The sequence below is a fragment of the Ictalurus furcatus genome, chromosome 7, assembly GCF_023375685.1.
Source record: "Ictalurus furcatus strain D&B chromosome 7, Billie_1.0, whole genome shotgun sequence".
Taxonomy (NCBI): domain Eukaryota; kingdom Metazoa; phylum Chordata; class Actinopteri; order Siluriformes; family Ictaluridae; genus Ictalurus; species Ictalurus furcatus.
In genome coordinates, this window is record NC_071261.1 from 31798603 (window position 1) to 31826431 (window position 27829).

The 27829-nt window shown below is 40.5% G+C and overlaps 2 protein-coding genes across 4 annotated transcripts; one reads left to right on the top strand and one right to left on the bottom strand.

Moving 5' to 3' along the window:
- Positions 1-1727: 1727 nt before the first annotated feature.
- On the bottom strand, positions 1728-5252 carry LOC128610496 (centrosomal protein of 55 kDa-like). 2 transcript variants are annotated; one of them, XM_053629848.1, is made up of 7 exons: positions 4633-5252; positions 3709-3915; positions 3142-3186; positions 2887-3037; positions 2398-2642; positions 2147-2311; positions 1728-2049 (listed from the first exon to the last, which is right to left on the bottom strand). In XM_053629848.1, exons 2-7 carry the CDS (start codon positions 3904-3906, stop codon positions 1831-1833), a joined length of 1023 nt encoding a protein of 340 aa, XP_053485823.1. In that variant the 5' UTR covers positions 3907-3915; positions 4633-5252; the 3' UTR covers positions 1728-1830. The 2 variants fall into 2 exon arrangements, with proteins under 2 accessions (XP_053485823.1, XP_053485824.1); XM_053629849.1 differs by lacking the exon at positions 4633-5252 and adding an exon at positions 4333-4446.
- Positions 4450-26512, top strand: LOC128610494 (carcinoembryonic antigen-related cell adhesion molecule 5-like). Of its 2 annotated transcripts, none has more exons than XM_053629843.1 (7): positions 4450-4505; positions 13958-13993; positions 14824-15117; positions 16748-17065; positions 17312-17587; positions 22013-22120; positions 25831-26512. In XM_053629843.1, coding segments are annotated over exons 1-7 (1077 nt in total). In that variant the 5' UTR covers positions 4450-4504; the 3' UTR covers positions 25875-26512. The 2 variants fall into 2 exon arrangements, with proteins under 2 accessions (XP_053485818.1, XP_053485817.1); XM_053629842.1 differs by lacking the exon at positions 4450-4505 and adding an exon at positions 8810-8836.
- The last annotated feature ends 1317 nt before the right edge of the window (positions 26513-27829 follow it).

Sequence of the window (27829 nt, forward strand, 5' to 3'; positions counted from 1 at the left end):
GCCCTGTAAATTATAGTAAATTACTCTTGATGGCTGCTAAATCCAATTAATTATAGCTTTAAACCCCTAAACACAGTAGAAAGTCACATGGACACAAACTCTGAAAACATCAAATAAATAATAGGCTAAATATTAGCCTACACAACTCTTGCTTGTGAAGCGGTATCGAGGCAATATCAAATTAAATAAGGCCAGCATGATATCTAAGGACTAAAACATACTAGGCTGTGTTATTTCCATAGGAAATCTTCATGGTGTGGTGTGATTTGGTTACAACCCCTAAGCAGATTCTTTTCTTATAACAGCACATCCCAAAGTGTTTTATACTCTTATAACACAGTCATTTGACAACAATATTTTTTCAAATGAAGTAAACAATAACTCGGCATGCTTTTTAAAAATCAGTTTATAGTTCTGTTTAATGTTGTGGCAGTTAAGTCCTGTTATCACGAGGCATTAGAAAACTAATGAACACCTCCTGACCAGTCAGATTTAAGAATTCAACAACATTATAATATAAATAGAATAACTAAATTGTTATTATTACAAGCATAAAAGCATTGATTATGGCACACAAACAGGATAAGCTCTTTTTTTTTTTTTTTTTTAGAATGTACATGGTATGACCAAAAGTATGTGGACACCTGAGTTTTGAACATCCCATTCTAAAAACGTAGGCATTAATATAGATGTGGTCTCCCCTTCACTCCTAAAACTCCACTCTTCTGGCAATACTTTTCACTAGATTTTGGACTGGGGCTGTGGGGATTTGCCCATTCAGCCACAAGAATGCAAGAGGTTAGGCACTGGTGTTGGATGAGAGGGCCCCTTAGTTCCAGTGAAGGGAAATTGTAATGCTACTTCATACAAAGACATTTTAGACAGTTGTGTGCTTCCAACTTTGCGGCTACAGTTTGGGGAAGGCCATATGGGTGTGATGGTCAGGCGTCCACATACTTTTGAACATATAGTGTATTGATGTGTAAACAGATTTTTTTCAAACTTTTACTAACAATATCCTTTTGATTAAGTGCCATTTGTTCTGTCTGCACTACTGTAACATAAAATGGATATAAAAGAAAAGAACTGTACCGTGATTGGTACAGAAGTCATTTTGAAAGCTGTTTAGTGTGCACTTAGGATTCATGCAGTACACAGTACTACTGTAACTAAAAGCTTCTTCTCATCCTCAGCATTATGTTTTTCCACTGCAGTGGAATTTCATTCATTCTTTGCAAAGTATAAGCTCAGCTTACCATGTGTTCTGACATTACCAAGCCGTGTTTTCACTTTGTGTGTCATTCCTCGTTTGATCCTGTTTCTGTCCATAGTTCCTGTGTTTATGGCCTGACCTAGTTTGTCCTGTTTGCTGACTGTCTGTCTTTTGCCGGATTTTTGACCACGAGTTTGCTCAGTGATTTTGGATGATTTGCTTTGTTTTCATTAAATCGGTCTAATACAAGGATTTACACACATGCAGCCTAATTCAAGACAGATCTGATTTCCAGCATCAGGACAGGTTACTGAAAGTGAGTCTATCCTGTGCCACTTCAACACCTTTGAGGTGATTCTAGGGAAGAAAACTTGCCCCTTGGGCACATTACAGTTACCCAACCAGAACGAACAGAAGTTAAAATGTACTTTAAATATGCTCCACATTAATGGAAAGGCAATATCTTTGCAAATACTCAAAAGCCGATCAAGCACACCATTGATTAATCCAGAACTAAATGAAAAAAACAGTGGAAATTTTATTTGGAATACAAAAATATAAAAAGACATAAAAAAGAGGAAAAATGGAAAATATAAGCAATATCAAGCCCTAATCCCTTAATTAAAGCAGTAGTCAATGTGTTCAAGGAGCTTTCTGTGCTGGCTGACAGGGTATGAGGCCCTGCAGATGGGACAGTCCAGAAAGCGCTCATCCAATGTGTTGGAGCTCTTTAATGGAGATGTGGGGTTCAGGATACAGTCCTGATTGGTCGTCTTATCCAAATCCAGCCTGGTGCATGAGCTTGGCTCAGAGAACCGAGTTTCTCGCTGCAGTTTCTGTATATTGTTATTAAAATAAATCAATCAATAAATAAAGTTCACTGATTTGGATTGACTGAATTACTTTTTGATTTACTTATAAAATCAACTTTACCTTTTTTTTAAAAGTGATACTTTGGTGAACGTGGATTTCCGCCGACTCCAAGCGTGTGATTTGGTCTCTAGCCTTGCGAAGCTCCTTCAGCACTTTGTGGAGCAGGTGCTGTAGACTTTGTCGGTCCTGTTTCTCGTTCTCAAAGTCTCTAGCAGACAATTGGATCTGCCAGATAAAGTTGGAAATGCTTTAGAGAATCGTTCCATCATCTATCTGGTAATATAAAGGTTCACTGAAGCAAAATCTTGTACCTGTTGCTCTAAAACAGCCATTCTTTTCTGATCTTCATGCCGTAAAGCTAAAGTTTGTCGCCAACTTCTACGCTCCACTTGCAGCTCCTCCTGGACTCGCACCACCTCACGGCTCTTCTCTTCATACTTGGCTTTCAGCTCCACCAACTCGACCTGTAGGCGGCTCGCTCTTTTGCGTTCCTCCTCCATCTCCCTCTGGCTCTTCTGCAGCTGCTTCTCCTGCTGCATGGAGGCAGGTGACTGACCTGGATCACGGTAGTCAGAAAGACAGACCTCTGAATATTACCTTTCATCAAGTTAAGAGAATCTTGAAGCACCCAGTAACCTTAGATAACCTTAGATAACAGATGAAATTTGCCATTATAGTAGAAAAAGAGCAGATGTGAAGTGGACCTTTAAAAACATTTGTTGCAGAGTTTCTCGTTGCATGTAAAAGAAGTGAATTCACTCGTGACATCACTTCCTACTGATTTTTCGGTGAGACCCTACCTTCTGATTTGGTCTCTTCGTGCTGTTGTTCTAGTGTTCGCTGGGCTTGGTTTAACTGCTGCTCGAGCTCTATACGTCTGGCCAGATTCCACTGCATACGGGACTCTCTCTCATGGTCATAAACTTTCCATTTCTGATTTTTTTCCTGAGCCTAGCACAGGGGGAAATAAAACACATGTCGTCAGGTGATGAGTTCAACTATGCTGAGCAGCAACGGAAAAGAAAATCTGAGTGTCATGCTGTCTGTCGACTCACATCTCGCAGTTGCTCCTTGAGAATGGCGATCTCACCTGAAGGAACCTATTAAATACATCAAGTATGTGATTCTTCACCTAGAACTACAACCACATATTAAAACATTTTCATACCATGGTGTTGATGAATACTCAAATCTGATGTACAATCTTAATGTACTTGCAACTTTATAATCGTCTCATCCACCATGAAAAGCCACCCTCTCCATAAAATCTCACTCATTCAGAATTATTCAATACAAATTAAATCTATCTAGACAGCGGGCTAGCCTCCAGAGGAAAACCGTATTAGCAGAACGATCAGTTATTTGCAGCTGTTCAGTTTCTTCACGTTTTACCACTATGAAGAAAAACTATTCACTTTTCATATTATTGCTGATATTTATTTATTCATTTGGAGAAAAAAAAATATGCAAAGTGACTCCTCCAAGCATGGAACACAATAGTTAAGTGATTCAGAGCTTTGAAACTTGAAGTCAAAACCTTGTGCTTCAAAACAGTTGTGTTCCTCGACCTGTAAGGGGTGCATCGTTCATAGTCTGAATTCTACAGACAAAAACAGACTCACCTCCAGCATCTTGGCTTCATCTGACTCAGGACATGCAGGATAAAGCCTTCCATTTTGTTTCGACATGTCCTCCAAGGTCATCCTCAGCTGGGCATTTTCCTTCTTTAATTTCTCAAGTTCAGCTTCTACAGCCTTTGAGCCACTGCTTTTAAATCCTAGTTTCTTTGAAAACGTTTTCATGGCTCCTTTAAATCCCATGATTGTTCCCTGGAAAACAAGTGTATACCAAGCATTAATTTATTTATTTATGAGTTAGATAGATTTAATGATCCTGGAGGGAAATTCACCTATTACAGCAGCAGACAGATAGAAGTATACTAAACGTAATTAAACATGATATTAATTAACAGTATTAATTAGTATAAGTATTTTTATTTGTATGCACCTTGATTAAATGTTGTTTATGTGGTGTTATTATAAGACCTTATGAGTTAAAAGGTAGCTTAATTTTTTTTTATTACATAATTTTCTACCAGAAACACATTTAGGGTATTGATTAGGTAAGGAATAAAACAAGATAAAGTGCATTATTTTTTAATTACAGCACACCGGAAGTGTTTAATTCCCCTCATACCACAGTAACTTGCTAAAAGGGACCATTTTTAATGAGTTAATGACACACACAGCGTTGATACCGTTCCAATGGAGGCACCGAGGTTGCAATTCTTCCGGACCTGAAGGGGGCAGCAAATACGCGCAAGTGTTTTAGTCCGTCCACAAGTGGTGAAGAAGAAGAAGACGAACAATAACAACAAGCACACGGGAAAAACTACAGAAGTTTATCTCCACCGCGCGAAGTGTGTCATGTTCTGCGTTTCATATCTATAGTAGTGGTTTAGTACAAGGGCTTCAGAGCGCTCTCATTATTCTCTCCTGCTTTATTCTCTCCTGCATTAACCATCTTTCTGTAATAAACCGTTTTACCTTCAGAGGACGAGTCTGCGAGTGTTGTAAAATGTCCACTACAATTTGGCGTCTCCTGGCTGGACTGCACGAGTCTTTCAGATTTTCTGGAGAAGTCTGTGTTGATGTGAAGGAGGTTTGTTCTTTGTCGTGGAGACTGAAAGACTGATGTAGCCTCACCACTGACCGGTAGACGTCATCAAGAATTTAGAATTTCATGATGTCATGCAGACATAGTGTACTACTCTCATAGTGTACTGCTCTCATAGTGTACTGCTCTCATAGTGTACTGCTCTCATAGTGTACTGCTCTCATAGTGTACTGCGCTCATAGTGTACTGCGCTCATAGTGTATTGCTCTCATAGTGTACTGCAATCATAGTGTACTGCTCTCATAGTGTACTGCTCTCATAGTGTACTGCTCTCATAGTGTACTGCAGTCATAGTGTACTGCTCTCATAGTGTACTGCTCTCATAGTGTACTGCTCTCATAGTGTACTGTTCTCATAGTGTACTGCTCACATAGTGTACTGCAGTCATAGTGTACTGCAGTCATAGTGTACTGCAGTCATAGTGTACTGCAGTCATAGTGTACTGCTCTCATAGTGTACTGCTTTCATAGTGTACTGCTCTCATAGTGTACTGCTCTCATGGTGTACTGCAGACATAGTGTACTACTGTCATAGTGTACTGCAGACATAGTGTACTGCTCTCATAGTGTACTGCTCTCATAGTGTACTGCTCTCATAGTGTACTGCAGACATAGTGTACTGCTCTCATAGTGTACTGCTCTCATAGTGTACTGCTCTCATAGTGTACTGCAGACATAGTGTACTGCTCTCATAGTGTACTGCTCTCATAGTGTACTGCAATCATAGTGGACTGCAGTCATAGTGTACTGCAGTCTTAGTGTACTGCAGACATAGTGTACTACAATCATAGTGTACTGCAGTCATAGTGTACTACTGTCTCTGTGAAGGGAGTCAGTGATATAAGAAATTTATTTATTTATCCTCATTTAATCTGAATTCTGGGTGATAAACCCAGGTTCAGGGAAACAGTACTGAAAACATTATAGAACATGGATATTACACCACGAAACATGGGACCAGAGCCAACGATTTCTAAAGACTTCAACAGAAAAGGGTGCTCGAGGGTATCAAATGCCTTGAAAAAATCATTTCAAGATAATGGAGAAAAAGACATAGATTTAAAAGCAAGAACTACAACCTTACTGAAGTCGTTCCTCCCACACAGGCATATCAACAAATTTACAAAGTGATGGTAACGCTAATGTGCCACAATATAACACACAAGTAGGCATGAGAAAACTTGAGCTGGTCAATTATGACAGAATTTAGGAACATAGTGTGAGTCATGACACATTAATTTACCTTCTGATAAACTAAATTTCATATTTTCAGTTCATTTTACAGACTGTATGCAAAAAACAACCGTTAAACCTGTGACATAAGTGACTGGTTAAATGAGTTTAATTAATGTACTGTATAAGTTGAAACATACAACAACGTTAAAAAGGACACATGGTACAGGAATAGTAATATAAAAAATCTAATGTAAAAATGTTAGAGTAAAATTTATAATGAACAATTTCTCAAAAGCTGGAATGTGTAAATACATAACTAAATTAAATAAGCAATTTGTAGCAAAAAAACAACAAGCATCATAGGACTTCATAAGGTGTCTACTAGAAAAAGACTGTGTACCTTGCATAAAAGAAAGTCTATTCATGGTAAGCTTTAGTAAACAAATACATTTTCAGCCCAGACTTAAACACCGAGGCTGTGTCCGAAAACTAATTGGAAGTCTGTTCCATAACTGTGGGGCTTTGTAAGAGAAGGTTCTTCCCCCTGGTGTAGCCTTCACTATTTGAGGTACCAACAAATAGCCTGCACCTTTTGATCGAAGTAGGCGTGGCGGATCATAGAAGACCAGAAGCTGGCTTAGGTACTGTGGCGTGAGATTGTTTAGTGCTTTGTAGGATAGTAGTAAAATTTTATAATCAATGCGAGATTTCACTGGGAGCCAATGCAGTGTGGATAAGATCGGGGTGATGTGGTCATATCTTCTGGTTCTAGTTAGGACTCTAGCAGCTCCATTCTGGACTAACTGGAGTTTGTTTATGCTCCTACTGGAACATCCAGACAGTAAGGCATTACAGTGATCTAATCTAGAGGTGACGAAAGCATGAACTAATATTTCTGCATCATGTAGTGACAATATATTTCTTATCTATATCTGAGATGAAAGAAGGCTATCCTAGTAATATTATCTACGTGAGCATCAAATTAAAGGCTGGAGTCAATAATCACAGCAAGGTCTTTTACCGCTGTACATGACGAAACAGAAAGATGATCCAGAGTAATTGTGTAATCAGAAAACTTACTTCTAGCTACATGTGGTCCTAATACAAGTACTCCTGTCTGGTCCGAATTAAGTAAAAGGAAGTTAATAAGCATCCAACGTCTAATGTCTGTTACACATTCCTCAACTTTACTAAGCTGCTGTCTGTCCTCTGGCTTCACTGAAACATATAACTGTGCATCATCAGCATAACAGTGGAAGATAATTCCATGTTTATGAATAATTTGACCTAGAGGTAGGATATATAAAGTAAAAAGCAGTGGGCCTAAAACAGAACCTTGTGGAACACCAAATATAACCTTGCTATGCTTGGAGAAGTCGCCATTTATATCTACAAACTGATAGCGATCAGTCAAATAAGACCTGAGCCAGGAGAGGACTGTTCCCTTAATGCCAACATTATACATTATACTTATACATTTCATGAATGTTATTCCTATGTATGTACTAGCATAGCTGCTGTGCTACATCCTTTTCTAAGATCTTGGAGATAAAGGGGAGATTTGATATTGGCCTATAGCTGGACAGTTGAGAGGGGTCAAGGTCATTTTAGGCAGGTCTGGAGCAGTGTTCTCTGTTAGAATAAATCCCTTTGGGGGAGATTATGAGCTTTGGAACTTTGCAGATGTTATACATGCACAAACAGATACATTACACACTAAAGGAAAAGGAAAACATTAAAAAGCATCATAACCCCTTTAAAGTAGTGCCACAAAACCTGTAGCAAAACAACATCAACACCACCCCTGGAAATATTAAAATCCCTGTGTTACTGGATGCCACCAACGAACAGGAATCGGCCCATGATTAAATAAATCTACACTACATACCAGATAGCAATAGCCAGATGATGCTTGAATCTAACTTTCAGAAGCCAGACAGATAGAGGACAACACCCACTGATCCTGGCACACATCGTCTAGTTCTAAACTACCTGAAAACATTCCCAAAAGTATGGCTGTGTAACCTACTGTACATGTTAACTTCAATCACAGGAAGTAGAGTAGGATTGGTTTTGTTTTTATGACTCAAAAGCTGAAAAGTTTTTTGCTGTAGCTTTGTGTGTGAATGAAACAATTTAATAAAAATCTGATAAGGCAGTGCACCATTCAGCCTCTTTCTTCTGTTAAAATCCTCACTTGAATAAAACTATTTTAAATGTCAACAAGCAAAGATTAATCCAACAGACCATTATAATGGATCTCCTAACAGATTGAAACTAAATCTTAGTTAAGTTAAAACAATTCGTGATTTATGTTTCTTTTGAAACAATATGTTGTCCTAATTTCATTGGATAGATGTTCCCTCAACATCATAGCCTAGAGGAAATATTACATCACATTTCCTATTGGTGAATCTGTTCATTTTCTCAGGTCCTGTTTTAGCCTGTAGGCTGGTGTTAACATGTTGTTTCATTTAGTGATTTTCTATTAGGTGTGACATGTTTAGCTGCTGGATTTACTTGAGATGTAATGTTGGGCATGACTCAGTGTATAATGTGAAGCCATTTTGTTGTGTTCACCTTAAGCCTTGCATTGGCAAAGTTCCTGAAATGTAAACCTAGCATGGCAGTGAATTACTGTAAAATATACAGGAAATATTTTTATAGTATAGTTTTTGAGGTCTTCCTTTTCCTAGGAAGAGGAAGGAACAGGCACAACAAAGTCTGTATCTACCTAAAGAGAAGTTGAAGCATGCACTCTCTCTCTCTCTCTCTCTCTCTCGCTCTCTCTCTCTGTAAGAACACGGGAAGTTGAGACTTTAACACACACCACTGCTCTGTCAGTCAGTCAGTCGTTAGAGAGACAGGATGGAGTTCAGTCCACTCGCTGTGATGCTCTGTGAGTAAATGTTCTCTTTGTGTCTTCATTAGAGTGAGTGGTGGGGTATAAAGTTGTTCATCTGCAGTCTGAATGTCCTGAGTAATGAGTTTATTGTGTGATTAGGACATTGTGTGTACTTCAGCATGACTGCTCAGGTGGATCAGTGTATCCATATCTGTTATGAGAAGGGTTTAGTTTGATGTGTAACTACTCTCAGTAACTATGATAGTTCAACAGGTAAGAGTACAAGTAGAGCAAGTTTAAAACACAGGGTTTAAATAATCTAATGAGTGTAAACGAGTCTGTATTGTTGGAATCTGTAGCTGATCTTCTGTGTCCTGCTGTCATCTGCTGCTCAGTGACAACCTCTCATGATCATTTGATCTGCTAAAAGAAAATGACTGGATGGTGTTTGTACTTTCACCAATGGAAGTCAGGGTTGTGAATAACTGAAATGTCTTTAGCTGCTGTGGTGAGACTCTGGTGGTGTTTCCTGTGAACAGAAAGGTTTAACAAAACCATGTTATTGTTAACTAGACTTACTGAGAAAATGCCTTATAATCTACATTTCCATTTTTGTGAGTATTATGGTCTGTACAGGGAAACATCTCAGTACAGCAAGTTCACTCTAATGCACACTAATACCAAACTAATGCACAGTGGTTTCTTAAATAATTACTAATCATTATTAGCCCATTTGTGCCAAAAACAACAGCAAAGGTTATTCATAAACAAATACGTCTCATTAGCCGTGTACACACACAGGGCAGTGACACTGTTAGAGGCCTGAAAACAGAGACAAGTTGACACGTGGTTTTGCTTCTTTTTTTTTTATTTATAAATTCAGTGACGTGAGTTCAGTAGGAGGAGGCGTGAAGTTGTTGCGTGAGAGCCATAACTGACTTTTAACCATAAATATGAACTCCATCTGCTTCATGTCACATGCCTCCCCATCAATGTGCTTGTGACTGTAACACTTACAGGTAGTAAACTCAAGTTATAAGTTCTCTTCCAAAGACAGTTCAGGGTCAATTTACTGGAACTGAATGTTTAATATTCACCATTCATACATTTACAACAGGCTCTTTTTTTCAGTTTAATTAAGACAGTCATTCCCAAACGTTGCTAGGACACAGCACAGACAAAAGCATAGTACGACAACGTGAGACAATTAAGCCGTGCAAACAGTGTCTATATATAAGCGTGCTCGTTAAACAGGAAGTGAATACAGATGCAGGTGTTCATGTGACTAATGAGTACGGTGCAGTGGCTGCTGGGAACTAGAGTCCAGAGTTCCTTCTCTGATACGTGACAGTAAGAATGTCCCCAGTGAGGCTCAGAGCATTTGCTTGTGTGCGGTTCCTTCTACTGCTCTCGTGTTTGGAATTTGTGTGAATATTTTTGTGCTCGTACAGAGCATCCCTGCATGCACTGACTCATGTTGTTGATTTGATGCCATACACTGTAACTAGCAAATGTTTGATAGAAAAAAGGAAAACAGATGAAACGAGGCATTGTGTAATACTATGCAGCACAAAACTGAACAGAAACGGCCCAGAGAAGAAAGACAGACCAGGAAGCGTAACACTATTACATTGGATAATGAAGATAACCAGCTACCACACTGACACTTAAGGTCACTTGAGAGATTTAGAATTTAATTACTGCAGAATCATCATAACGCCAGTTAATGGAAAGTAACATTTTTATTTTGTTATGTAAAAATGTTATGATCTCAAGATAACAGTACAGAAAAAGATCAATAACTCATGGTCTTTCTGGACTTCCATATTCTACAGACATGTCCTTTTATTAAAATAAATAAATAAATAAATAAAATAAAACAACCGACCCCACCCCAACTCATTAAGATTGTATGTGAGCAGTGAGGAAACCCATGTATACACGAGGAGAACATGCATTCTTTTTTTTTTTCCATTTTAATTTTTTTATTCATTTTCATATGATACATTTACATGTGATTCATTTTCATGTGATTCATTTACATGTGATTCATTTTCATCTGATTCATTTTCATGTGATTTGAGGGGAACATGCATAAAGCCACACAAACAGTATTCCAAGATCAAAAGTGCTCTGAAAACTACAGGCTTTACTGAACTGAAATATGCTTTGCGTATGCATGTACCTCAAATCAGAATCTATTTGTGTTTCACCACATTCACATCCTGATGAAGTCAATCCTGTTGTGAGTTTTACAGTGTGTTTTAAAACAGCCTTAATGTGGAAGGTGAAGGAACAGAACTTACCAAGTCTATGTACAGTACAATATAAATGACTTTTTATGTGTATCTCTCTCTCTCTCTCTCTCTCTCTCTGTCTCGCTCAATCTATCTGTGAGAACACAGGAAGTGCTGAGGCCTTAACACTACTACTCTGTCAGTCAGTTAGTTATTAGGGTACAGGATGGAGCTGAATTGCATCATGGTTCTAACAGAAACAAAATTGAGGTTTGAGAGAAGACACGAAGTGGCTGTTGCCTCTTTTTTGAAAGTCAGCGATGTGGGTTCAGCAATGAAGAAGGGGAGGTGGCGAGACAGATGTGTGAGACAGATAGCTCCCTTTTAACTAATGACTGTAAATACATTAGTAAACGAATAGCTTAATATGATAATAAATGAAATTCATGGTTAAACAAACAGCAGCTCAATCTGCATTAATGTGTATTTCTAGTTAAGGGATTTTAGGAGTGTTATGTTCATGCAGTGAAGTTCTCATGTCATTAAAAATTTTCCCCCTTCCTCATGTCTCCTGTGATGGTCTCTCCCTCTCTTTCTGCTGTGTGTGTGTGTCTGGGTGTGGCACTCCACCTCATGCCTCTCCCTGATTGGGCAAACACACCGGCTCCCCCCTCATCAGATGGCAGTGTATTTAAACCCCAGTCCTCCAGAACAATCACCTGATAGTTCCAGATTCCGGTGCAATATCACGATAGGCTTTCTCACGTTTTTGTTCAGCTCTGTGTTACCCAGTGTTTGTTTGTCCACTTATTCTGTTGTTCTCTCTATGCTCCAGGTTCACCTCTCACTCAGCCTGCTTGGCTGCGTCCTGCTACAACCAGCTCTGCTTCGGCTTCACTGTGGTTTACAGACTGAGCGTTTGACTTTCACACTGCTGAGCCAACTTCCACTCTGGCCACTCTGCCTTGCAACCCACACCTCGTAGCGCACGCTATAGGCTACTATCTAGTGATGTTACAAAATGGAGGTTGAGACAGATGCAAAAACAGGCAGAGCAGTTTAATGAAAACGAGGCAAACAGTCCAAGACACTGGGCAACCTCGTGGTCAAAAACAGGCAAAGCGTTAGGTGATCTGCATTTATATTTATTACATTAATTCAGATTATTTATTATATACCAGGATAGTGGAGGCCACAGAGAAATTTAAACTAGCCCAATCTGGCAACCAGGTCATTAACAGTCATGTCCTCTCCTGCTTCACAGAAAATATTCATAGAGTGAGCATGGGGCAGAATTTTTTTTGTCCAAGCACTTGCTGCAGTTCCCATGTTTGACCACTAGGTACAATAATATCTCTATAATAAATATAATGGCAGTGGTGCAAATGAAGTCCAGAAAGGCCATAAGTTATTTATTTATCCTTTCTCTCTGCCATTCTCTTGATATCATTAATTATTTTTCTTCTGGTTCTCACAAAAGCAGTTTCCTCTACATAAAAAAGTTGTTGTTTTTATATAATTCTCATATCACAATGCAGCATTATGCATACAGTACATGCTGTAAATCATGGATGAGTGCATCTGTTTTTAAAGTAGTCATTGGCTGACAGAACAGAAAATAGCTGTATATTTGTTAGTATTAGACAATTTCCAAATTGGTGTCCGTCCAGAAAGGATATGTATTTTTTTATCTTGTAATCTCAACATAACAAAAGATGTTTTCCTCACATTTTTGTATTCTTTTTTTTATTTATGTTGAAATGCATAATTAGGTATGCATGTTGTATATCATGGATGGGATCATGCATTTTTACTTTATTCAGAGAGCATACAGTGGTTGAGTTACGGCATTAGGGCTCTAAGTTCATGGGTTCCTGAGCTTGGGTGACTGTATGGAGATTTACTTTTTTTTTTTCCACAAATTTCCCCTGCAGGGTCGATGAAAGTCTGCAAATCTGTCTGTCTGTCTGTCTGTCTGTCTACAGCATTCTGTTTTTTTTTCTGACAAATTGTGTACAGTAGAGAGTGTTGGAGACAAAGTGAGTGCAGTAGAGAGTGTTGGAGATGATGTGAGTGCAGTAGAGAGTGTTGGAGATTATGTGAGTGCAGTAGAGAGTGTTGGAGACAAAGTGAGTGCAGTAGGGAGTGTTGGAGACAAAGTGGGTGCAGTAGAGAGTGTTGGAGACAAAGTGAGTGCAGTAGAGAGTGTTGGAGACAAAGTGAGTGCAGTAGAGAGTGTTGGAGACAAAGTGAGTGCAGTAGAGAGTGTTGGAAAAAAAAGTGTTTTGAGATATCAAGATATTTTAAAACAATAACAAATGAAACACCAGCTACAAGCATGCTGCAGGGGAAATATCTGCATTAATGCTCATTTCTGGCTAACGGCTTTCATCAGTGTAATAACCATAATAACCATGGTAACCAGTGACAGAAAAGGAGGCATGCCCAAGGAATTACACCAACACTAAAGGTCACACTTTCAACACATTTGTCACTTTATTGTAGGCCCAATTAGTCTTTTTTGTCAACATTCTCAGCTGTCGTTCTCTTACAGGCAGAACATGGGAAATTCCACACAGACAGGAACCTGAGTCTAGGCTCATGCTACAAACTCCAGGCTTTACTTTTCTCCTCTGCGTGAATCTCAAACAGAATTTTAACAGCACTTTAAAGTCCTGAATGATGAGATTAGTCTATGATTAGGATATGTACTGAGTGTTACAGTGAAAGAGTCCATTGGTTTTATGTCCTGCTGTTTGGATTAATGTGTCCACTGAGTCCATATATCAGGAATAATATCTGCTGATACATGTTTGATACACACACTGTATTTCTTTCATATGAGTTCAGTGTGTCGAAAATGTGCTGTTTTTAATCATACACTGCATCTTTTTCATGTGTCAGTATATCATGTTCTCTGTTTCTGTTCTTTTTTTAGTGCTGATTTCACTTGTACCAGTGACACCTGCTCAAGGTAATAATATACAGTTGTATTTTACATTTCTTTCTTTATTTGTTCGTGTGTGTTACGGTACCGCCAGCAGATGGCGCTGTGGCGACAACATGCACAAGCAGCTTGAGAACGCGCACGTGCACGCGAGTGAAGTGCGCAAGGACGCTAAAACTGGGTTAAGTGTCGCCAGCTGTCGGGAATCAAGGGACTGTCTACTTAAACTCCTGGTGTTGCTGGGCAGGGCAGGGCAGGGCTGGGCTGGGCAGGGCAGGGCAGGGCTGGGCAGGGCAGGGCTGGGCAGGGCAGGGCTGGGCAGGGCAGGGCAGGGCAGGGCTGGGCAGGGCAGGGCTGGGCAGGGCAGGGCAGGGCAGGGCAGGGCTGGGCAGGGCAGGGCAGGGCAGGGCTGGGCAGGGCAGGGCAGGGCAGGGCAGGGCTGGGCAGGGCTGGGCAGGGCTGGGCAGGGCGACAAACAGAAGATGACGGAATGTATAATGGTGCCAGTTAATAACTTGGTTATTTTCAGTCTTTCTTCTCATATTCAGTTTCACTTGGTGCTTTTTTGTGAATTCGCTCACACATGGCTCTTGATTTTCGATTCCCTTTTTGAAAATAATTCACTTAAAATAAATAAATTATTTTATAAAATTGATAAAGTTAGAAAAGAATAACTAACAAATTCATACTACAGAAATTAATAAGTCATTTTACTTCTGGTTCACAGTGGTTCTGTAAGTTTACTTCAAAGCAGTATTTCAAATTATATGTTTACTTCCCGTTAAATTGTTCATAGTTTTGTTTTAAATAGCTTGTTGATTAACAATAGATTTTTTTTTTGTTTGTTTTTAATATAGGGATTCCTAAAGCTGTGGTGTCCATAAAACCTTATAAACATGTGTTCACTTGTGAGAAAGTTACTCTCAGATGTGACGTACAGGGAGGAGGAAGCTCTGAGTGGACTTACAGTTGGGAGAAGAATAAAGCCGAGCTTTATACAAGTGGAGATAGATTCAGTGCAGACCGCACAATGCAGGAGGTCAGTATCAGTTGTGTTATACAATCTGACAGTGGTGACTACACCTGCAGAGGACAGAGGAGTGACTCTCGGAGCTCAGAGATCAGTGATGCTGTGACACTGACTGTATCAGGTGAGTCTGTGGCAACATCTGGATTTTTACAGTTTTACTCTTACAGTAAAATTCTGGTGAGTCGGTGAGATTATTAGTACACAGCAAAAATTATGGGAGGAGGCACAAAATCTCAGTGTCTTTCCTCTGCAATGATCATCCGAAGCTGATATGAGACCTTTCTAAGGAATTATAAGGTTTTATCTGCACATAGCCATGAAGTTTTGACCTTCAAAATAAAAGCAGATACAATATTTTAAATATAGTTTTTTATTATAGTTTTTTATTATTATTCTGGTTGCTTATAAGTAGCACATTACATTAAAAAAGCAAATACAGTGTCTTTCATGTCTATTATACCAACCATGAGTAGACACAGACTGCTAAACAGATCTCAGTGATTCAGTCAGGATTACAGTGAGAAGTACAGTTCTGTGCAAAAGTTTTAGACAAATGCAGGAAATACTGTAAAGTAAATATGACTTCAAAATAATTTCATTCAATCTTTCTACTTAAAAATATACTACAGCATGCAGTAATCAGTAATAAAATAAACTTCAATAGTACTCCAGGTACAATTTGAGCAGTTTTAAAAATTAGCTGGTAGGTTTTACTGAGCATCTTGAAGAATCTGACACAGTCCTTCTGGAGAGTTTGACTGTCGCATTTGATTTTTTTTGCGTAAAAAAATCCCATAAGCCTTTTTTTTCATCTGAAAAGTGGTCTATTACATAATGTTGCTTTCTGCTGTACTGACATACAATTTTTTTGGAAACATAATGTTTAGAAATATAAAATGTTTTTGTACTGACTAAATAATGCAGAATACATAAATATCTATAACAATGTGTTAAAATAAATACATAAATTAATGTATTAATAATAATAATAATAATAATAATAATAATAATAATAAACAACTAAATAAATAAAGAAATGTGCCTAAGAGTTTTACACAGTACTGTACATCATAATTTCTTTCACCGCAGCTTTAAAATCACAAGCACTGTGAATAAATATATTATAGAACTTAGTGTTTCATGTTATTCTATCTAATCAAGTTGTAGAAACATCTCAAGGATGATCAGTGGAAACAGGATGCACCTGAGCTCAATTTTGAGTGTCATGGCAAAGGCTGTGAATACTTATGTGCATTTTTTGTTTTTTATTTTTAATAAATTTGCAAAGATTTCAAACAAACTTTCACGTTGTCATTATGGGGTATTGTTTGTAGAATTTTGAGGAAAATAATGAATTGAATCCATTTTGGAATAAGGCTGTAACATAAAATGTGGTGAAGTGCTGTGAATACTTTCTGGATGCACTGTATTTCTAATTTTAATTGTGATTTTTCATTTTAATTATGTTTCACAAATTCTTACGGCTCTGAGATCTGTTGAATCATATTCATTAATAATTAAGACTTTTTGTGAACTTACTATATTTAGCTGTAAATATGACTTTATTGCAGGTTGTGTAATTGACACATGTAGTTAAACTCTTGTAAGTTCGTAGTGTAATTAGTTTTATAGCCATATGTAGTATTTGTAATGGTTCCTTACTCCATAGTTTTTCTGACATTAGACAGTCATGACAATTTTGTGATTATGTAAATATACAGATTTATAATTGTGTATTTCCTGTGTAACAGAGACACCACAGCCAGTACTGAGTATATCTCCACAGAGCTGGATGACTGAAGGAGACTCAGTGACTCTAAGCTGTGAGGTTACAGACTCCTCTACAGGCTGGAAATTCAGCTGGTACAGAGATGTTCCCTACAGAGACAATGATGGCCGTATCAGGTATAGAGCAGTGCCCCTCTCAGACAGCAGCAGAAAATCTGGAGGTTTCTACACTCTCAGCCCTGCTGCTCTTAATCACGCTGGAGTTTATGTGTGCAGAGGAGAGAGAAAAGAACGAGCCTTTTACACACATTACAGCAACCTACAGACACTATGGATCACTGGTATATATAAATGTGTATAGATGTGTAAATAAAGCTGTGATAATGTTTGGTGTAAAAAATCTTTATATTCACCCTCCTGAGTGAGGAATGTTTAAGGCAGTTGAATAGCCCTAAGCACTGGTAGAGGATTATTCTCATTCAAATAGCACAGTTTAATTAAACGAGGTGTAAATGTGCTCAGTGCATGACTTGTCATGAAAACACAATCATAATAATACTTGTGACTTATAATGTTCTGTGTTCAAGGTGAATCTCCTCCAGTCTCTCTGATCATCAATCCCAACAGAACTCAACACTTTACTGATGACTCTCTCTCACTGAGCTGTGAGGACCAGAGTAAGTCTACTGGATGGACAGTGAGACTATACACACAGAAACTTGGGGTGTCAGTTTGTACACAATTGGGATCAGTTACAGGATCTACATGTAATATCAGCTCCCTCTCCACATCCGACACTGGAGTTTACTGGTGTGAGTCTAAATCTGGAGAAAACAGTAATCCTGTCAACATCACAGTGCATGGTGAGTCTTCATGTAGTGTGTTTATTGTTAAAGGAAAAGGGAAATGTTTCATTACAGAATATTCAGAACTCTGAGTTTCAAACTGGGAGAACTGTTCAACAAGACACACTGAACTGGTTTATCTCAGTAATGTTTTGAAAGTTCTGAATGTTTAGTAGTTTTAAATACCCAGAAAGAGAAACCGTCTGGGTTACAACCCTGTTCCCTGAGAAGGGAACGAGACATTGCGTTTAGTATAACTCTATGGGAGCGCCCCTTGCGCGACCGGCATCTGACGCTTGTGTAAAACCAAGCCTTTTTATAGGCCTGCCGTGATCAGGTGACGTGGCAATTAAGCGTGTCTGAAGTGAAGACGCAATTCACAGGCCTACCCCGGTATGACAAAGCTACGCAACGTCTCGTTGCCTTCTCACGGAAGAGGGTTACATGCGTAACCCAGACATTCCCTTTCAAAGGGAACTTCGACGTTGCGTTTAGCATAACACTACGGGAATGAGAATACCCACTCTGTCATACCGAGGGTACGGCCTACTCAAAAAGAACCAAGCCCGAGGGTCACTGCAAGTCACTCAAGCCCAGGGCGGAATGAATATCCAGGCTGTAATATCGAATGAATGTGTGTGGTGTCGATCACCCTGGAGCAGCACACATATCCTGTAAAGATACCCCATTGGACAAAGCCTTCAAGGAGGCGATCCCCCTAGTGGTATGAGTCCTTATGCCCAGAGGCGTAGGGAGACTGTGCACCTCAAAAGCGATAGAAATTGCTTCCACTGTCCAATTAAAGATGCGTTGCTTTGACACAGCATCACCACTACTGTCGCCACCAAGCAGACCAGCAGCTGCTCTGACTTAAGCCTCTAGCCGGAGTGGTGGACGAAAGTACAGAGAGCCTTTACTGGACACAGCAGGTGCATTCTCTCTTGTTCCGGTATGAGGAACAGAGGAGGGCAGAAAGCCTGTAACACCACAGGCTGGGCAGCCGATGTAGTCACCTTAGGAATATAATCCGGTCTAGGATGCAGGAAGGCCTTGGCTAATCCAGGTCCAAAATTAAGGCAGGAAGGGGCAACAGAGAGTGTTTGTAGATCTTCCACTCGCTTGAGAGATGTCAGGGCCAGCAGAAGAGCTACCTTTAGAGTCAGAAGCTTCTCAGAGGCTGACTCTAAGGGTTCAAATGGAGCACCTGACAGACCTTCCAGGTCCACAGAAAAGTTCCAGGAAGGTATGCGCGGCCTGCAGATGGGCCTCAGCTGCCTGACACCACGCATAAACCTTGAAGTTAGAGGATGTTGCCCCACAGAGGCTCCATCAACAGGGGCGTGGCTGTCCGAAATGGCGACCACGCAAACCCTGATTGTAGAAGGAGCCCACCCCACTGAGAAACGTCCTTGTAAGAACTCCAGAACTGTAGATATTGTGCAGTTCACTGGGTCTAGCTGGCATTCCTCACATCACAAGACAAAAAGCCGCCACTTGAGCACATACCATTTCCTCGTGGATGGTGCTCTAGGGTTCAACATGGTCTCTACAACCTCAGTTGTAAGACCAGAATCTATGAGCTGGTGCTCCTCAGGGGCCAGACCCACAGTTTCCATAGTTCTGGCTGAGGGTGATAAATCAGCCCTCCGGCTTGAGAAAGTAGATCCCTGTGGATGGGAATCTCGCAAGGAGTGCCATCTAGCAGGGATATTATCTCTGAGAACCGAATTCAAGCTGGCCAATATGGTGCTACTAGCAACAGACGTAGGCAGTCTTGGCGAACTCTCGCTAGAACTTGTGGGAGCAGAGCGATCGGGGAAAAGTGTACAGATGTGACCTGGGCCACATGTGCACAATGGCGTCCAGCCCTAATTGTGCGGGAGGAGTGAGGGCAAACCACAGTGGGCAGTGTGTTGTCTCCTTGGAGGTGAACACATGCAGTCCCGCTTGGCCAAACCTCCACCATATGGACTCCACCACTTGTGGATGGAGCCACCCATTTCTGGGCCTCAGCCCCTGCCTCAACAAGATGTCTGCCCCCACATTCCAGTTGCCCAGAATGTACATTGCACTCACTGCCAAAAGTTTCCCTCTGCCCAGAGAAGAATAAGTTATGCCAGCCTGAACTGGGGGCATGGACATAATCCTCCTTGGTGGTCAATACTGTATATGAGACCACCACTGTGTTGTCTGTAAACACACGGTGACCTCTCAATTGATGTTGGCTGCTGCTGCCATAAGCTCCAATATTCTCCCATAGAGACTGAAGGGGATGCCAAGATCCAGCTTTATCTTGCTCAATGTTGATAGGATTGACCCTACACATGTTGGGGATAGAAACGCCCTTATGGTAGTAGAATCCTTATAACACCTAGAAAAGTTGTCCACTGCACTGGAGAAAGCATACTTTTCTGAGGTTCAACCTGAGCCCCAAGCTCTTCATGTAGGCGAGAACAACATCTCGATGTTGAACTACCAGTTCCCTGGATCGTGCTAGAATTAACCAGTCGTCCAGGTAGCTTAGTAGACGGATGCCCTGGAGTCACAGTGGAGCCAGAATGACATCCATGCACTTTATGAAGGTGCGAGGGGATAAAGGTAGCCCGAAGGGAAGAACCTGATCTTGGCTATGTGGAAATATGCACCTTTTAGCTCTATTGTTAGCTCGTCGTTATGACCATTCTCAGATCAAGCCTAGAAGCAGGCCGCATCTATGGTTGCCCGGTTCCCCTGGCTGTCTGCGGGAGTTGGCGGGCTGTCATACTCGCCTTCTGTGTCTCCCTCGCACTAGTGCTGGCTCGGGCTCCACTCGTGGATGCCCGGGTGAACTTGACACAACAGGGAAAGAACTGGCTGAATACCACCATATGTCGAGCTCACTCAGCAGCAGGTCTGCTTGGTAGGCATGCATCCCTGTCATTGTCTGCAGTGACCCACAAGCAAGACTACTACTGCATAGGCCTTGCCCACCAATGCCACGGTGGCCTTACACGGTGGCTTGGATGGCAAAGCTGGCCCCTCTAAATTACCTGCCGTCAATGGAAAGAGGTAGCTTGCAAGCGCCTCCTCCACATTCAGCATAGCTAAATAGCCATGCCATTCATTCCCCACAATGGCCGAATAATCCAACATTGTGGGGTTATAAATATGGCTTATGAATGGTTTTACCCCAGAAGGCTGATATTTTGTCATGCACTTCTGGCAGAAAGGGGAGTTTTCTGCAGTGTGAGGGATTTACTTTCACTGGGGAGAAAAAAATTTCATCCAGCTTTAGTAATCACTTCAAACAGCTCATTATATGCTGCTCTCAGTTTTTAACACATCCTTCTGGCTCCTTGGGGTCAGAGAGGAATTACTACTATTCTTTTTGTGTGTGTGTTTTTTTTAAAATTATCTTTGGCTTTCCATAGCGGAAGGAGGAGTCGCGATGCGAGCTCCAAAATCCAGCGGAGAGCCGGACCCGGAAGACAGAGCAAGAGATAGAGCAGCGCTCGTCTCTGGCACCTCTTCCGGATCCATAAGAGATCCCCTGGACCTGAGACAGCTAGCTGCCTCGGCAGCGGCCGGCCCAGATCCGCGAGGCTCTGAAACCAAACTCGCTTTGGCTTCCGAGAATAGAGCGAGTTGTAAGCGGAGCTGCCTAATGTAGGTGTTACAATGTGCAGTCAGACACCTCTTGAGGGCTGCCATCACATTCTACATCCCTAGACACTTCACACAGAAAGTGTGCACTACTTACGGGAGCAAGGCATAACACACTACCTGTATTCTCTCACTCATATTTTTCTCTCTCACTCATTCCTTTTTTTTTCTTATCTTTTATTAAAGGCATAGAAAAGTCCAGAGATTTTGAGAAAAGTTAGAGAGGAAATTTAGCATCTTTTTGTTTCTTTACACAAATAACCGACATGCAGTTTCGCTGAAGATAATAAGGCTGACAGCATGGTTCACTTCACAGTGTATATACTGTGATTTTATATATATATATATATATATATATATATATATATATATATATATATAATTTTGTATATGGCACCTGTGAACCATGCTGTCAGCCTTATTATCTTCAGGCTTATCTTCACGCGACGCGCTTAATTGCCATGTCACCTGATCATGGCAGGCCTATAAATAGGCATGATTTTACACAAGCTTCAGATGCCGGTCGTGCACAAGGGTGCTCCCATAGTGTTATGCTAAATGCAACGTGGAGTTCCTTTTGAAAGGGAACATCACTCACATCAGTTGGATGTGAGAATTCATTTAAATAATTTTAAAAATACAAATGTGTTGAACTCGGGATCTTTACATAATGTAACCTATAGTATTTGATTTATGTAAGTGTGTGTAAATATGCTGTGTTCACCTGCATTTATTTGTACTGTAGTTTGAGGTAATACTTTATTATTTATTACTTATAATTATCACTTTATTCTACATCAGGACGATCACGTCCATTCCCGGTGCTCAAGCTGATCTTTAGCATAGTGACGGCCTCTCCATATCTGCTGGTGACCATCATTCTGCTGGTCAAATGTTACAGAGCTCGAGGTAAGAATTCCTTCAGTATGTCTCTACATTTCACATAACAAGTATATTAACTTTGATTAGTGCAGGAGAAGCATTTTCACCTTAGGACAAGTGAAAATCATTTGACTCAATGTTATCATGAAAAAGCCAAAAATACACGTTTTGTAAAATGTAAGACTTACAGTAAGACTCAAAGAAAGTCTGATGAGATCCAGGTATGCAAAACCAAAAAACTTTAAATATTTGCTGCTTTGGCTTCTTGTGCATCACAACAACATGCACGCATGCACACACAAAGGAACACATGCAGGTAAGAAATGGCATGGGTTGGATAAAATAGTAATGATTATGCACAGGTGAAACCCCTCACTGATTGCCCTCAACCTTGCCCCCCTAAACTCCCTGTTACAGTCTTGTTAAAATGACACCCTGCCTGCCACATACCCCCACCACTCGACGCCGGCTGAGGAGCTGTCTGGCCTACAACAGACTCCTGCCCCAACCCCAAAAGGGAGAAGAAATTCAACACAACCATCTCTGTGGCTCTGGACCACAATGAACTTAAAGGGCTGCAAGGAGCAACATTAGCATCCTTCCTGTGGTCGAGCCACTGCAGAGGTGCATTTTCCAAACAGAGGGTGAAAGGGCATCCTACTATATAGTATCAGAGAGTGAGGACAACCCACTTATGGTTACATTTACATTTATGAGGTTTGGCAGATGCCCTTATCCAGAGAGACTTACAGAAGTCTCTATCATTAAATATGTCCTTATATTGGTTCACTATGTCACAGACTAAGAATACAATCAGTCTAAAAGGTGATGGTAGGGAGGTAATATACTAAGAAAAACACACAGCCACTTTTAAGTACTTCAGGAAGGTGTTTAGTAATCATCTGAAGAATGCCAGTGATTCGGCTGTTCAGATATCTGAGGGAAGTTCATTCCATCACCTAGCTTCCAGAGCAGATAAGAGTCTTGATGCATGCCTTCCTTGCACCATGAGAGATGGTGGGACCAGTAGAGTAGTGAAGCAGTGATGGAGAATAAGAGGGAGCGGGGTGCAGTGTGGGGTGTGAGAAGTGCTTTAAGGTAAGTGGGTGCTGGTCCGTTTTTGGCTTTATAGGCACGCATCAGTGTCTTAAATGTGATTAGTTAGTTAGTTACAGTTACATCTATATAGCGCTTTTCTAGACACTCAAAGTGTTTTCCATAATGGGGGGGAATCTCCTCAACCACCACTAGTGTTTTGCATCCACCTGGATGATGCGATGGCAGCCATAGTGTGCCAGAACACCTACCACACACTAGCTATTAGTAGAGAGGAGAGAGTGATGTAGCCCATTCAGAGATGGGGATTAGTATGGGACCAACAGGGCCAATGGGGGAATTTCACCATTCAGGACACCAGAGTATACCCCTACACTTTTATAATAAGTGCCCAGGGATGTTTCATGACCACACAGAGAGTCAGGATCTTGGTTTGACGTCTTATCCAAAAGACGGTGCTGTTTTTACAGTATAGTGTCCCCATCACTATACTGGGGCCTTAGGCCCCACACAGACCACAGGGTGAGCACCCCCTGCTGACCTCACTAATACCACTTCCATCCAGGTACTGGCCAAGCTCAACCCTTCTTAGCTTCAGTGGGAAACCAGGCGAGAACTGCAGGGAAATATGGCGCTGGCAATGATGTGGGCAACTACAGGAAGCCAGTGGAGGGAGCATAGCAATGGGTTTACGTGGGAGAACTTACGAAGGTTGAAAACAGATTGTGCAGCTGCATTCTGGATCAGTTGCAGAGGTTGCATGGGCTTCAGTGGGATACTTGCCAAGAGGGAATTACAGTAGTCCACTCTCAAAATGACAAGGGACCGAGCAAGCACCTGAGTGGCCTGTGTGGATAGAAATTGATGAATCCGAGTCTGATGTTGTAAAGGTGAAATCAGCATGAGCGTGTCATATTAGCAGTGTGAAAGGAAAAGGACAGTGATTGTCCATGGTTACCCCAATGTAGCATGGAGTGATAGAAGGAGATATCTGAGAGTTGTCCAGGGAGATTGCAAGATCCTGATGTGGAGATGAATCACATTGGATTAACAGCAGCTTTCAGCTGCTGAGCTGCCATGCATGATGAGATGTCTGCCAGACATGCCCACTGGATCACCAACCACTACTTCTCAGTGGTGTTTTGCTTAGACTCCCTGACTGAGAGCTTTCGGCATATGTACAGCAAAGGACGATCCTCCACCTCTGCTACCTAGGACAAAAATGGCCCCCAGCCCTCTGTCTGATGCATCTGTATGCAACACAAAAGAGTGAGAGAAGTCAGGGGAATGAAGTATGGTCCTTTTGCGTTCACAAAAGCCCATTGACACTGCTTCGTCCACTGGACTGGGTCTGGCTCTCCCTTTTAGTGAGATCTGTCAGAGGGCTGACAAGGTCTGAAAAATCTTGTACAAATCTGCGATAGTACCCCATCAGACCAAGGTACTGTCTTACCTACTTTTTAGAATGGGGCATGGACAAGCCAAAATTCTGCTGTTTTGTCAGTTTGGGGACGTACCTACCCATACCCCAAGTGGAAACCCAGATTCCATACCTCCACCAGTTCAATTGCATACTTTGCCAGGGTCGCTGGCAGCACGGCCCATCTCATGAACTTCAGGACGGCCTACACATGTTGCATATGTCGCCGCATCAATACTATAAAATATATGATATGATCTAAGTAGGTGGCGGCATATGCACTATGCGGACAAAGAATTTTGTTCATCAATAGATGGAATGAGTCTGGTGCCCCCAAAATGCCAAAACGGAAGGGTCACAAATTGGTGAAAGACAAACAGTGTAGAGAAAGTTGTTTTTTCCTTAGACTGTGGTGAAAAGTAAATCTGCCAATAGGCCTTGGTTGAATCCACTGTCGAGTAAAAGTGAGCAATATTACAACTTAATCTCCTGGTGCAAATTTCCTAAGTAGCACTTATTGTAAAGCTGTTGCTACCTTTCCTGGGTCTGGAGAAAACTTTTCCTAGACAAGTGAGCCAGTGTGCTTTGCTCTCAGATGCAGGATATACTGAACCTCATTTTTACTAGGGGTGGGACCATCTTACCAGCATTCTCTTACTACATCCAATGTCCCCTGAGACTTTTGGTCATATAAAAGTTAAAATGGGGAGAATCCAGTGGAGACCTGAGTTACCTCCACAAACTTACAAATCATGATTTTCAGGGTTTTATTAAAACATTCTACCAGCCTGTCTATTTGAGCATGTGTCTGAAGATGTGTCTAAGGGTTTATCCAGTGGCAGCATGGCCAGACACCACCTGAGACAAGAGTTTCTGCTGGTTTTTCTGCAGGCGGAGGAGAGTCTGCGGCCAAACTCAGAATCAAATAAACCTGCAACATGAATATTTGCTGCTTCAGCTTCTCGTGCTCCTGCTCTGTGTCACTACATGCATGCATACGCACACACTGGAAGCAAAACATGCAGGGAAGTAAGGGCGTGGGTTATATAAAACAGGAGTGATTATGCACAGGTGGAAACCCTTACTAATTGTCCTCACATTTGCCCCAAGCCTCGTCACTTTTCATTTTACTGTCATTAATAAGCATGAAAACAAACACCCTTTACATTGTGTTTAGGATATGTTCAAATGTGATTCAGTTGCTTTTCTGCCGTGAACACCTGGAATGAAACAAATTACTTTTTTATAATTTCTTTACCAGCTCACACTGAAGACAGAATCGAGAATGCAGTCATAGAGGAATGAGCAACGTTCGTCTAAGTGAATGCATTGGTGGATGCGTTGGTATTTTCAGTAAGGTTATGTTGGGATTTTAATATAATATTGACTTGTTGTTATAATGTCATGCTGTTAGTAGCCCAGTATTTTACAGACAGCCTTTTTGTTTTGACTGGATTCATTTAGCTAAAGCCTGTAAATGTTGCTGATACAAAGTACCGAGTAATCTAAACAAGTAAAATAGTCTTATAAGAAAGAAAAAAAGAAGGAAAAACAATTTTAGCCACGCTAATGTTTTTGATTTAGATGATTGAGCTCTGCTTCTGCTGAAAACTTGCAAAAAACCAAATGTGTCTGCTAGTTTAAAACCAACATGGTGACCTGGACAGTAAAACCTCAAAAGATTTCCTGTAACATTACTGATAAACAGCAAGCCTTGAGATGTGTTTTTATATTTTCTTTGACTTTAATTGTAGTTATGTGAGGAGATTTGTAGATGGAACATTTTAAGAAAACAAATGCATCATTATCAATTCACAATATTATGTAACCTGGTTGCAATGTTGTATCATATGAAGTACAAGTAATACAATGATAACAATAACTCTGAACAACTACTCTTGTGCATTATTAAATATCATACCTTTTGCCATTTTGTATTTTTTTATATAAAATATGAATTAATATTGAATATTTTAAAATAAAAATATAATTAAACAAGACAATGTGTATTTTATTTATATTGCTATAAGCAGAAACTGGATCCTGCAGTATTAACAGTGTAAATAGAGGATCTCTACTCTAAGTTCAGGAGTAAATGAGGAATCAAACAGAAGGGTTAAGGTTTCAGTGTTAAACCCTGCAGTGGATAAGTGCATTTCTTCCCAGTCCTGGCAGAGGGATCAAGAGAGTCAGGCGTATGCTTTTGTAAGCTTTGGGGTTTTTTTCCCCCAATTTATTTATTTATTTGTTTTTTATTGCCGTCATTATCATTATTCATATGCAAGAATAATTCAGCAGGTTTTCTTTCTGCATGTTTACAAAATTAATGCTCAACATTAAGTGGTTTTCTCACAGTACCTTTTCTGTTGTTTAGTTCATGCATTAGAAATCATTTGTATCTTATTACTAACATTCATTGAATAAAAAACAAAAACACTCCAGTTGTCTTAACAATTACATAATGTCTAATATTTCCATTTGTTTTTTAATCAATAAAATTCAAGGTACTCCTGAAAGTACAGAATTAAAACCAGTGTGATGGCACTTAAAGCCTCCTGTGAGAATTAGAGAGACTAAAGTGTTAATGGTTCATACACTACAGCCAATGTTCATAAATATACCAGCTCATGTACCAGATCACTGCTGTCAGGTTGAAACTGAGCTGGATTTTTACAGTACGTGGGCTCCACCTTGTGGTCAAAGGAGAATTATGTATAATAATATATATATATATATATTTTAAATTAATCTTCAGTAAAAGCTTTACAGGGTCATGTAGACTCTTCCCCAGGAACACATGATCATGGGGCTAAAATACTCTTTGCATGAGACCCCAATCCATTGCAGGACACCAACGGCCAATTCATCTACCAGCATATTTACTGTTAGGAGGTGGGAGGAAACTTAAAAACCTGGAGAAAACCCACACAGTCACAGGGGAAAACATGCACAGAAACTCCACATATAAAATAAACAGAGCTCAGGATCAAACCAGGGACCCGGGAGCTGTGAGGCAGCAGTGCTACCCACTGCACCACCATGCCACCCCTGGCACAAATTTATTGTATAACTGTGTTACTCCATTCATATGATGAAGCTCATCCTCTTTCACTAAAGGTGGATGAGAGGACTGTAGTATAACAGAGTATAAAGTGTTTATAATTACTAATCTGCAGGGGAGATTGTGACAATATCGCACATCAGACCATATATACACTCTAGGAACCCTAGTTGATAAGCAAATCAACCCAAACAAAACT